Below are 12757 nucleotides of genomic sequence, written 5' to 3' on the forward strand. Positions count from 1 at the left end.
GGAATGTGTATTAAGAGCTGGGTGCCCTCGTACACCAGTTGCTGAAGGCAAGCATGCAGGTGCAGCAGGCAGTAAGGAAAGCAAATAGTATGTTGGCCTTCATAGCCAGAGGATTTGAGTACAGGAGCAGGGATGTCTTGATGCAATTACATAGGGCATTGGTGAGACTACACCTGGAGTATCGTGTGCAGGTTTGGACTCCTTATCTGAGGACGGATGGTCTTGCTCCAGAGGGAGTTCCACCAGCCCCATGTTTCTCGGAGGCACGCTGTTCACTGGCAGCGAGATTCTCTCTTTCCACCACTTGTCAATGGGATTTCCCATTGAAGCCACTCCACGTCGCCGGGAAACCTGGAGGCGGGGGTATGCTGCCAGCAGGATAAGAGAATCCCGATGAATGCAGAATTCCTGCCCAGATTGTCTGGGATGGCAGGACTGACATGTGAGGAGAGATTGAGTTGGTTAGGATTGTAATTCAAGAAGAAATGGGATCTCCGAGAAAGCAATAAAATTATAACCGGACTAGACAGGGTAGATGCAAAAAGGATGTTCCCGATGGTGAGCGTGTCCAGAACCAGGGGTCACAGTCTGAGGATATAGGGTTTCCATAATCTATAAAATCTTTACAGGCAGAAGGAGGCTGTTCAGCCCATCGAGTCTGCACCCACCCTCTGAAAGAGCACCATACCTAGGCCCACTCCCCCACCCTATCCCCTAACCTGCACATCTTTGGACCATTTATGACTGAAATGAGGAGAAATTTCTTCACCCGGAGAGTGGTCGGCCTGTGAATTCCCTATCACAGAAAGCAATTGAGGCCAAAGCATAATACGTTTTCAACTATTTTGATTAAACCAGATAAACTCGGGGATAAACTATAACGTGTGGCCCCTGAAAGGAATACTACTTGAAAACAAATCCCAAATGAAACTTGAAACATCAAAATAAAATGTAATTGAAAGAGTCACAAGGCACCTCGGGACACAGAAGACATTGACTATGCCGGTAGATACCGCATGCTCCCTCTCCAGTTTCAAATGTAGCCATGGTAGAGGGGCCGACAGTTTGGTTGGATGACCCATTTGGGTGCCCACTGCCTGGACCTGTTTATAGCAAGTGTGCCCAGGTCTAGGAGTCAGTTCACCAGGAGGTCCTCCCTCCCCGGCCCTTTCCGCACTGAGTGCAGAGTAAGTTTCCAAGAAGCAGTGAGATAAAGCACTTGGGGCAATAGAGATCAAAAAAAATGGGGGGGGGGGGGGGGCGGCGGGATCAGGCTACTGGGCGGCACGGTGACACAGTGGTTAGCAGTGGTGTCTCATAGCACCAGGGACCCGGGTTCAATTCCGGCCTTGGGTGACTGCGTGGAGTTTGCACATTCTCCCCGTGTCTTTCCTCCGGGATTCCGGTTTCCTCCCACAGAGATGTGCAGGTTAGGTGGATTGGCCATGCTAAATTGCTCCTTGGTGTGTCCAGGGATGTCTAGGCTAGATTATGGGGTTAAAGAGCGGGGGAGTGGGTTTGGGTAGAGTGTTCTTTCAGAGGGTCAGTGCAGACCCAATGGGCCAAATGGCCTCCTGTTGCACTGTAGGGATTCTATGATTATAATATGATTGAGTTGGAAGATCAATCATGATAATGAATGGTGGAGCAGAGTCGAAGGGCCGAATGACCCCTCCTGCTCCTATTTTCTATGTTTCTCTGAACAAATTCAGAGAGGAAGTTTCAAAATATTGTTGGGTGATAGCAGTTAACTTGTTAACAATGGAAAGGAGGAGTACAGAGCAAAAACTAAATAAGTAATAACTCGGCAAGGATCACAGCCACAGAAATGTTCAGAAATTGTATATCAGATGTGAAGTCTAAACCATCAATGCTGACAATGCACGTGATTTATCAATTCATAAAAGAAAGGCCAAAATCAGTTTATTGCATTCTTCCCTCGCCCTGAGACAGTATTAATGGTTTTACTCCAAATGACAATCTGCGTTTTCCTCTCCCTCTGCACTTCTCTCATTCTGTCGTAAACATAGACCAATGCACCCTATATCAGCAGCTCCCTGACATTAATACCTTCAGACCTTTGTTTCTTCGATTTTTCACAGCAGTTAACATGCCTGTTTTCTTCCCAGATGCTGACTGGACTGCCTTTGGCGGTTTTTAGATTTATTTTTGTTTCCATCCGTTTTTCATTTTTTCTCTTGCTCTAATTTCACATTTCCAAAGAAACAGAATTTGACCCATTTTCCGTTTGAATGCTTTAGCAGAGCACCATCTACAGTGGGTAGTTTATCAATTACTTAAAGCCAGCGGAAGTCATTCTTCAAGTTGGCTTCGCACATGAATTTTCTTATTTGACCGCCTGGTTCTCTTTTGCTGGTTTTCACATTAACATATCCTTACCACGTCTGTGTTATTGATCCTCTTCCTTGTTTCAAATTTGGATATGGCAAATATCTTCTGAAAGTGCTAATATATGCATGCACCACTTCCCTACCATCTACCAAACTTATTGATTCCTCAGCATTCCAATAAATATTTATTTTGTGAGATGATTGAGTTGCATTTATTCCTTATTCTCACTAGATGTTCTTGAATGACTTCCTTCCTAATGCACCCTGAGTCGCAATATTAGCTTTCTTATTCCTTGCCTCTATACAGGCTGAAATCATTGGGCTGCATCACCCTTGCTGACCTGGTTCAGTTTGACAGCAAGTGGCAGGTTGCTCTCACCACCTGGGGTCATTTCTACGGTGACTACCATAAGTTTGACAGGAAGATTCATGAGATTTCAAGGGCACACCTGGATTGGGGACACAAACTAAATCTCGTTCACAGCGTAGTCCAGAAGCGCAGAGTTGAAAAGTGGTCTGTAGTAGGTAAGTTTGTAAAAATTCAACCATTTAAAAAAAAAAATTAAATGTTTTAATGCGTTTCTGCTTTTTCTTTGTTCCTCAATTTAGGTGGAGTTTGTTTATCATTAATTTGAACTCTTTTCTTTAGTGGGAGCAGTGGTTTTTGCCTCTAGTGTCACACTTTGCACTGTAAAGAGAGACCTGATGTTTATCGTTGTTGGTGAGTACATTTATGTCCCTTGCTTAAATCACAGTGATTGAGCTCTTTGAGGTGAGAGCTGTTTTTAAAAAAAAAAAGCAACCTCTCATGTGGCCAGGATTTTCTGGTCTTGTTCCCTGCAGCGTTTGCAGCGAGACACTCAAATGTCTGCTAACTTCGGCACGACCAGCAGAACCCGCGGCGGGGAGGGATCAGAAAACTCCGGCCACACACACTCACTCTAATAGAAATTCAATAAGTCTGCTCAGACCTGTGGGAATGATTTGTGAGTCGGGTTTGACAAATTTGACATGGTTCACTGATAGCATAAATCCTTACTACGAAATACAATTCGGCCTGCCTTGCAGCACTGTTTCTGGGATCAAGGGATTCATTGTTGCATATTTTTGCATCCAATTTCAGTTTGCCGAACCACTGAGAATGTCTTTTTGTAACATTTTTATGTGCTTCCATTTTGTTAATTAGGAAAAAAAATGTTTGTGAATTGTCTATCCACATGTAGGTGGAATCGCCGTTTCCATCATTGCATTCTTTTTTACTGCCAAGTTTCTTTACGAGCTGCTGGCACGGGTCATCAGCTTTCTTCAAAATGACAACCGGGGTAGGCGAGGGAACCGCACAATTTACGACTATGTCCGTGGGAACTACCTGGATCCAAGGTCGTGCTTAGTCACTTGGGATTGGAAGGACCCCCAGGAAGTTGGGTGTATCATGACCTTTAGAGTGTATGTGAGTAACCATATTTTAAATATCTCCAGTTCAGAAGTGTTGAAAATCTTTTTAAAAATTAAGTCAATCGCCTGCCTCATTTCACAGAGGATATTTACACCAAGTGTAATCTTAAATTTATTTGGAGTTAGAGGGCAGTAGATGACTTGACCAGATCTCTCCGAGCCAGTAAATTTCAATTCAAAGTTATACATTCTGTCCTTGTTTTATTTAATACCTTGATTCAATATTGATTAAATAGCAAAATAGATTGCAAAGAAGTAGAATTTGGTGGAGTACCTGACTTTACACGAAGGCTGAAGAGCTTACAGAAGCATGATAGCACAATCACTGACAGAAAGGTATAGGTACAGCATGAATAGTTTAAAAAGTAAGTTTCCAGTACAAATGTGGATGTTGAAATTTATAAGGATTTATACGAAGAATATAAAAGCATGACGCAACTATGACAAAAGGAGGTTTGTGGGCAAATGCATGCATACAGGTGTAAATGTTTTATATGTTATAGATACGGCACGGTGGTACAGTGGTTATCACTGCTGCCTCAGTGCCAGGGACAACTAGTTTGATTCCAGCCTTGGGTGACTATGTGTGGAGTTTGCACATTCTCCCCACGTCTGGGTGGTTTTCCTTGCACAATCCATTTTCCAGCCTTGGGCAGCACGTTGGCACAAGTGGCCAGCACTGGCTTCACAGCACCAGGATCCCAGGTTCGATTCCCCATTGGCTCACTGTCTGTGAGGAGTCTGCACGTTCTCTCCGTGTCTGCGTAGGTTTTCTCCGGGTGCTCCAGTTTCCTCCCGCAGTCCAAAGACGTGCAGGTTAGGTGGATTGGCCATGCTAAATTGCACTTAGTGTCCTAAAAGTTTAGGTGGGGTTATTGAGTTACAGGGATAGGGTGGAAGTGAGGGCTTAAGTGGGTCGGTGCAGACTCGATGGTTCGAATAGCCTCCTTCTGCACTGTATGTTCTATGTTCTAATCCAAAAATGTGTAAGTTAAATGGATTGACCGTGCTAAATTGTCTGTTCGTACCCAAGGATGTGCAGGTTATGGGGATAGAGAGGAGGAATGGGCCTAGATTGGGCGCTCTTTCGGAGGGTTGGTGCAGACTCGATGGGCTGAATGGCCTCCTGCACTGTAGGGATTCTATGATTTCTATCATTTCTGGGGGGGGTGGAGTCTGGATTGCTGAAATCTTAATTTTAACTTGGCTCTTGTGAGGAATGCAAAGGAATGCTGCACCCATTTGGAGAAAAAAAAGACGTAGTGTAGAGAACGTCATCACATCTCTCAGAAATGTCTCAAAGAGCTTTCCACATAATCAACCTGATAGTTTTGCATAGCTGGGATGATTGACCAGTTAATCATTGCTGTTGGTTGAGGGAGTGATATTGCCAGGCACCAGACTAGCAATCCACAGTTCGTACAAAAGTGTCACGAGCTCCTTAAGATGCATGTGAACCACTGGACTGCTTAGCATTTAATCCAGAGGCCAGTATCTGTGACGGGGATTAACAGCTGCATGCCACTGATGTGTCAGGTTTAATTGTGGCTGCCATCTTGAACCACTGCAATCTGTGTGCTGAAAGTCGTCCCTCAGCACAGTTTGGGATTTCCACGGTTTTGACCCAGTGACAACGATGGGGCACTCTAATAGGATGGCATTAGCATTAGGATGGAAGGACTACTAAGATTTAAACCCTCAACCTTTGATTTAGAGGTACTATCATCTTGGACAGTTAAATCCTGCAGAAGCTAACCACATTGAATGTTGCGTGCAGTCAAGTTTTGAACTACAGGTCATTCCCAATTCCCCATTCTTGGGTCTTGAGATCACAGCAGACAGTTTTATATTTGCTCACCTTCAGTGCTTTATTTCAAGGAGAATAAAACTTGGATTGTGACCATGAGGCAAAACTGAAAAATTGAGTATTGGGATGGATGGAGTCGGAGCTAAAGATCTGGGGTGCGATTCTCTGAAATGGAGTCAGCGTGTTCGCGCTGGCGTGAACGACGTCAAGGTTCACGACGGCGCGAAACGGCCCCTATCCCGACCGATTCAGGGCCCGAAAATGGGCTAGGAGCGGCGCCACGTCATTTACGCGCGCCAGGCCTTGGTGCCGCGTAAAGGTGGCGCCGCATACATGATGCGGCCGGCGCCGCATAACTGGCATCACCCGCGCATGGTTGCTGTCCTCCCCGAGTCCGCCCTGCAAGAAGACGTCCGATGGATCTTGCGGGGCTGCGGGAGAAAGAGAAAGGAGGTCCTCCTTCAGAGAGGCTGGCCCGACGATCGGTGGGCACCGATCGCGGGCCAGACCCCATTTGAGGCCTCCCCCAGCTTTCCCGCACTGTTCCCGCCGGCAGCGACCAAGTGTGGACGGCGCCGGGGGGAACCCGCCGTTTTGGGCAGGTCGCTCGGCCCATCCGGCGCTGAGAATTGCGGGGGTACCGGTGAATCGCCATTTTGGCTGTCTTGGGCGATTCACTGGACCGCCCCGCGCAAAACGCGATTGTCTCGATCTGGCCGCTTCTGGGAATCGCGGGAGGGCGTCGGACTGGCGTCGCAGGAAAATTTGGCGACCCAGGCGATTCTCTGAAATGCCGCGGGAGCAGAGAATCGCGCCCCTGGTAGGTTTTTGAAAGAGGTGAGGGAGATAGAGAGGGCTCTTTAGAGCAGTGTTCTTCAAACTTTTTTCTGGGGACCCATTTTTGCCAACCTTCTCGACCCACGCCGGCCGACCTTCGCGACCCACGCCGGCCGACCTTCGCGACCCAAGCCGGCCGACCTTCGCGACCCACGCCGGCCGACCTTCGCGACCCACGCCGGCCGTCCTTCGCGACCCACGCCGGCCAACCTGCACAACCCACCATTTTCTCTTACCTTGTTTGCTGCTTACAAAAATGGAGGAAATGATTTTGGGTCCCTTTGGCCCTCATACACGCTCCTCCAATGGAACCTGTTGGATGAAGGTGAAGCCTTCCGGTGTCGGAAAGAATGGAGTCTCCATCTGTCCAGAGTTCTGCATTTTTTTCCTGTAAAATGTTATCAAATAAACCCCCCCCCCCCCGGAACTTGTAAAAAAAAAGATAAAATGAATAAAATAAATGAAAAAATAAGAATTAAATGAATAAAATGAATAACCGCCCGCCCCCCCGCCGAACTTGTAAAACAAAAAGCTGCGACCGTTTAAAAAAAAAAAAAAAGCGGCCGCACTGCGCAAGCGTGCCCGATCATCGGCGCGCATGCGCATAGTTTTGCGCAGGCACCCTGACGATCTGGCACGCATGCGCAGTGCGGCAGTTTTTTTACATGTTCGTGGCCATTTTGAAGGCCGCTTGCAACCGTCGTTATTAATGGCCGGCTGTTGCGCGCAGATTTGCATGATCGGTAAGGAGAAGCTGTTCCTCTTAGTGGAAGAATTGAGAACTAGAGGACACCGATTTAAACTGATAGTGACAGGACCAGAAGTAACATGTGGGAAATGTTTTTCTACGTAACGAATGGTTAGGATCAGGATGAACCGACTGAGATTGTGCTGGAGGCAGATTCAATTGTAATTTTCAATGCAAATTGGATAATTACCTGATGTGCGAGAATTTGTAAGGCTATGGTGGATAAAACCAAGAAATGGGACTCCCTGAAATACTCTCATAGCGAGCTGGCGGGGGGGGAACGGGCTGAATGGTCACCTTCTGTGTTGTAATCTTTTCATGGTTCTATGAGTGTGTATAACAAGGCGGAATGTTAATACTAAACTTTATTGCTGTGTAGTTGTTCTACAAGAATGGGCAGCCATTCCCTGCACATCGGCCAGTGGGATTACGGATTCACATCTCGCACATGGAGCTTGGGTTGGATGTTCCCATCACACAGGAGGTACTTCAGGCGCAGAACAACAATGTGGTGAAGGTGGGCTTCACAGTGCGGAAGGCAGGAAGGTACGAAATCTCTGTCAAACTTGGAGGATTACATGTTGCCTACAGCCCATACAACAAAACATTTCAACCTGGTAGGTGTAAATATGTGAATGTTTTCACTAGGGATAAGATTATCTGTTTTATATTTTCTCTGTTGGTTTGTCCACATTGTGAACTGAACACCTCGCATTCAAGCCTCCAGGAATAAGCAAGTGATTGGCCATGAAAAGCAGCCCCATACACTTGTCCTCTAATTTTCTCGGCAGGTTTTCTTTTCGTTGTTGTGGGGGTGGCAAGATGGGATGATGAGTGCTTGTCCTCTACTTGGTCCTCGTCCACAGCGGTGACTGAGTCAAGAGTTCAGTGCATGTGGAAATGTGCTTACAAGCTCACTTATATTGGCTCTTTTTTCTCTTGCTCTGTCTCCCCTGTCATTATCAATTGCTTAATTGGCTGTTGATGTTCCAAGCGTAGTTTTGTTGGCACTTTACTGCAACAATGCTTGTATCTGCGTGTAATTGACCCTGCAAACTGCCCTATAGTCCCATCTATGTGGATGAGGTTTTGTTGTTTATTGTTAAACATATGTGAAGACTTGCGTCCTAAATTTTCTTAAGTTCACAAGTTGTTACTCGAAGTAGAAAGGCAATTAAATGTTGTTGGTGGGAAGGACAGGAGAATGAGACGCTATTGTATTGTAAACTACGGCAGTAGATTCATGAATGAAAATTATGATTAGGGAACACGGCCTACCTTCTCTGGAATTTAAGTTTATAATAAACCAAGAAGTCTCCTTTCTTTGCTGTTTGTGTGGATTCAATTGGAAACAAATTTGTAAAATTGTAATCCAATCCTTAGTCTGTAAATACTGTCTGTGATTTGATAATAATTGAATGCACACTAGTACTGCATGTAGAAAGGAAAAATAAATGATGCATGCATGGAGTGAATGAAATTGAAATAGTTAAGAACCATGCTGAATAAGACCCAGAGGTCTAGAAAAAGTGTGGGTGTGGGGGGGGGGGGGGATAATGCTGCAGAGAGACTGCTGAGACCCAGGGTTGGGGGAGAGATTTGAGTGTGACGGGGAAGAGTACGCTAGAGTGTAAAACTACCACTTCATTGGCTTTTTTTCACAGCAGAAGTCAAGCCTCAAAGATTGGGCAGTTAGGCCAGATCCAAAATCAAAATAACATGAGAATTTAAAGGGGACTCACTGTTAGCACTCAATCTGACCAGTTGCTACTTCTGAACTCGTTACCCCAAAATCTCATTTCACGACCCCACAGGGAGTTGCATGTCACAGTTTGAGAAGCCCTGTATTAAGCCCTCTAGCCCTCAGTTCTCACACCCCCTCACGCCAGGCCCCAACCATGCCAATCCATACCATCCACTAGTCTCCTTATGGCTCCTATGCCAACTTGGTGCCAACTCATGCCCTCAGATCCTTTACCCTACAGCATCCATGCCAACTCACTCAGTATTCACCATGGCAGACCTCAGGCGCCATGCTGAGAGAAAATAACATTCTAAATATCTATCACAGATTTCACTTTCTAGAACAACTGTTCTCATTCATAAAGGCCCATTCAAAAAAATTGTGATTCACTGAAGTACTTAATCCTTCATAAATCCCTTATAAAACCAAACATTGGTATTTGTAACCTCACATTAAACTGCCTTTTAATAAGTTCCGGGATGAGACTCCAGCAAAAATATGAACTATTTGAACTCCGCAATATGTCTCTGCTGAGTTCAGGCTTCTTTTTAAAAAAAAATATATATATTTTATTCAAGCTTTTTGGCCAAACATAACAATACGTAGTGTTTCTTTTACACAACGATAAAGCACTATAAATAACCGTGGCCAGTTTTAAACAAATAAATAAATAATATATAAACAAAAACACAAACAAAACTATATGGCAACTGCCTTGTCCAAAATAAATACTCTCCAAAAATACAATCCAACAATCCAATATACAATTACATATACCAAATACCTATACATATACAATAACATCCCCGAGAGTCCATCCGATTCCCCCCCCCCCCCCCCCCCCCCCCCCCCCGGGTTGCTGCTGTTGTCTATTTCTTTTCCATTCCCTCTATCTTTCTGTGAGGTAGTCGACGAACGGTTGCCACCGCCTGGTGAACCCCTGAGCCGAACCCCTTAACACGAACTTAATCCGTTCCAACCTTATGAACCCTGCCATATCGTTTATCCAGGTCTCCACCCCCGGCGGTTTGGCTTCCTTCCACATTAACAATATCCTGCACCGGGCTACGAGGGACGCAAAGGCCAACACGTCAGCCTCTCTCGCCTCCTGCACTCCCGGCTCTTCTGCAACCCCAAATGTAACCAACCCCCAGCTTGGTTCGACCCAGACCCCCACCACCTTCGAAAGCACCTTTGTCACCCCCACCCAGAACCCCTGTAGTGCCGGGCATGACCAGAACATGTGGGTGTGATTCGCTGGGCCTCTCGAGCATCTCGCACACCTATCCTCTACCCCCAAAAATTTACTAAGCCGTGCTCCAGTCATATGCGCCCTGTGTAGCACCTTAAATTGTATCAGGCTTAGCCTGGCACACGAGGACGATGAGTTTACCCTACGTAGGGCATCAGCCCACAGCCCCTCCTCAATCTCCTCCCGCAGTTCTTCCCATTTCCCTTACAGCTCATCTACCATGATCTCCCCCTCGCCCCTCATCTCCCTGTATATGTCCGCCACCTTACCGTCCCCCACCCATGTCTCTGAGATCACTCTATCCTGCACCTCCTGCGTCGGGAGCTGCGGGAATTCCCTCACCTGTTGCCTCGCAAAAGCCCTCAACTGCATATACCGAAATGCATTCCCTTGGGGCAGCCCATATTTCTCCGTCAGCGCTCCCAGACTCGCAAACGTCCCATCTACAAATAGATATCTTAATTGTACTACCCCAGCTCTTTGCCATGCTCCAAATCCCCCACCCATTCTCCCCGGAACAAACCTATGATTGTTTCTTATCGGGGACCGCACCGAAGCTCCCATCCCTCCCCTATGCCGTCTCCACTGCCCCCAAATTTTCAATGTAGCCACCACCACCGGGCTTGTGGTGTATTTCTTTGGTGAGAACGGCAACGGCGCCGTCACCATTGCTTGCAGGCTAGTCCCCCTGCAGGACGCCCTCTCCAATCTCTTCCACGCCGCTCCCTCCCCTTCTCCCATCCACTTACACACCATTGAAACATTGGCGGCCCAGTAGTACTCACTTAGGCTCGGTAGTGCCAGCCCCCCCCCCCCCCCCCCGTCCCTACTACGCTGCAAGAATCCCCTCCTCACTCTCGGGGTCTTCCCAGCCCACACAAAACTCATAATACTCTTCTCGATTCTTTTGAAAAAAGCCTTCGTGATCACCACCGGGAGGCACTGAAACACAAAAAGGAATATCGGGAGAATCACCATTTTAACCGCCTGCACCCTACCTGCCAATGACAGGGACACCATGTCCCATCTCTTGAAATCCTCCTCCATCTGTTCCACCAACCGTGTTAAATTAAGCCTATGTAATGTACCCCAATTCTTGGCTATCTGGATCCCCAGGTACCGGAAGTCCCTTGTTACCTTCCTCAACGGTAAATCCTCTATCTCTCTGCTCTGCTCCCCCGGATGCACCACAAATAGCTCACTTTTCCCCATGTTCAGTTTATACCCTGAAAAATCCCCAAACTCCCCAAGTATCCGCATTATCTCTGGCATCCCCTCCGCCGGGTCCGCCACATATAACAACAAATCATCCGCATACAGAGATACCCGGTGTTCTTCTCCCCCCCCCCCCCCCAAGTACTCCCCTCCACTTCCTGGAACCCCTCAGTGCCATGGCCAGGAGCTCAATCGCCAGTGCAAACAATAACGGGGACAGAGGACATCCCTGCCTCGTCCCTCTATGGAGCCGAAAATAGTCAGACCCCCGTCCATTCGTGACCACGCTCGCCATCGGGGCCCTATACAGCAACTGTACCCACCTGATATACCCGTCCCCGAAGCCAAATCTCCTCAACACCTCCCACAAATAATCCCACTCCACTCTACCAAATGCTTTCTCAGCATCCATCGCCACCACTATCTCCGCTTCCCCCTCTGGTGGGAGCATCATCATTACCCCTAGCAGACTCCGTATATTTGTATTCAGCTGTCTCCCCTTCACAAACCCAGTTTGGTCCTCATGAACCACCCCCGGGACACAATCCTCGATCCTCATTGCCATTACCTTGGCCAGAATCTTAGCGTCCACATTCAGGAGGGAAATAGGCCTATAGGACCCGCATTGCAGCGGGTCTTTTTCCTTCTTTAGGAGGAGCGATATCGTTGCCTCTGACATAGTCGGGGGCAGCTGCCCCCTTTCCCTCGCCTCATTAAAGGTTCTCATCAGTAGCGGGGCCAGCAAGTTCATATATTTCCTATAGAATTCAACTGGGAATCCGCCTGGTCCCGGGGCCTTCCCCGCCTGCATGCTCCCAATCCCTTTCACTACTTCCTCCGTCTCAGTCTGTGCTCCCAGTCCCGCCCTCTCCTGCTCCTCCACCTTAGGAAATTCCAACTGATCCAGAAAGCACATCATTCTCTCCTTCCCATCCGGGGGCTGAGCTTCATATAATCTTTCATAAAATGCCTTGAACACTCCGTTCACTCTCTCCGCTCCCCGCTCCATCTCTCCCTCCTCATCTCTCACCACCCCCTATCTCCCTTGCTGCTCCCCTCTTCCTCAGTTGGTGGGCCAGCAACCTGCTCGCCTTCTCCCCATATTCGTACTGTACACCCTGTGCCTTCCTCCATTGTGCCTTTGCGTTACCCGTAGTCAACAAGTCAAATTCTACATGTAGCCTTTGCCTTTCCCTGTACAGTCCCTCCTCCGGTGCCTCCGCATATTGTCTGTCCACCCTCAGAAGTTCTTTCAACAACCGCTCCCTTTCCCTACCTTCCTGCTTTCCTTTATGTGCCCTAATAGATATCAGCTCCCCTCTAACCACTGCCTTCAGCGCCTCCCAGA

At 47.4% G+C, this 12757-nt stretch overlaps 1 protein-coding gene across 6 annotated transcripts in view; it reads left to right on the forward strand.

Annotated features, from left to right (window-relative positions):
• Positions 1-12757, forward strand: part of arel1 (apoptosis resistant E3 ubiquitin protein ligase 1) — a 110877-nt gene that overhangs the window by 29688 nt on the left and 68432 nt on the right. For all 6 annotated transcript variants that reach the window (XR_011938544.1, XM_072493243.1, XM_072493236.1 and 3 more), the window contains 4 exons: positions 2659-2876; positions 3001-3072; positions 3575-3801; positions 7578-7815. Coding sequence is in view for 5 of the 6 variants with exons in the window: in XM_072493243.1 (XP_072349344.1) it covers positions 2659-2876; positions 3001-3072; positions 3575-3801; positions 7578-7815 (755 nt within the window). In the remaining variant the exon portion in view is untranslated. The remainder of the gene's footprint in view (positions 1-2658; positions 2877-3000; positions 3073-3574; positions 3802-7577; positions 7816-12757) is intronic.

The sequence above is a fragment of the Scyliorhinus torazame genome, chromosome 2 (genome assembly GCF_047496885.1).
Source record: "Scyliorhinus torazame isolate Kashiwa2021f chromosome 2, sScyTor2.1, whole genome shotgun sequence".
Lineage (NCBI taxonomy): Eukaryota > Metazoa > Chordata > Chondrichthyes > Carcharhiniformes > Scyliorhinidae > Scyliorhinus > Scyliorhinus torazame.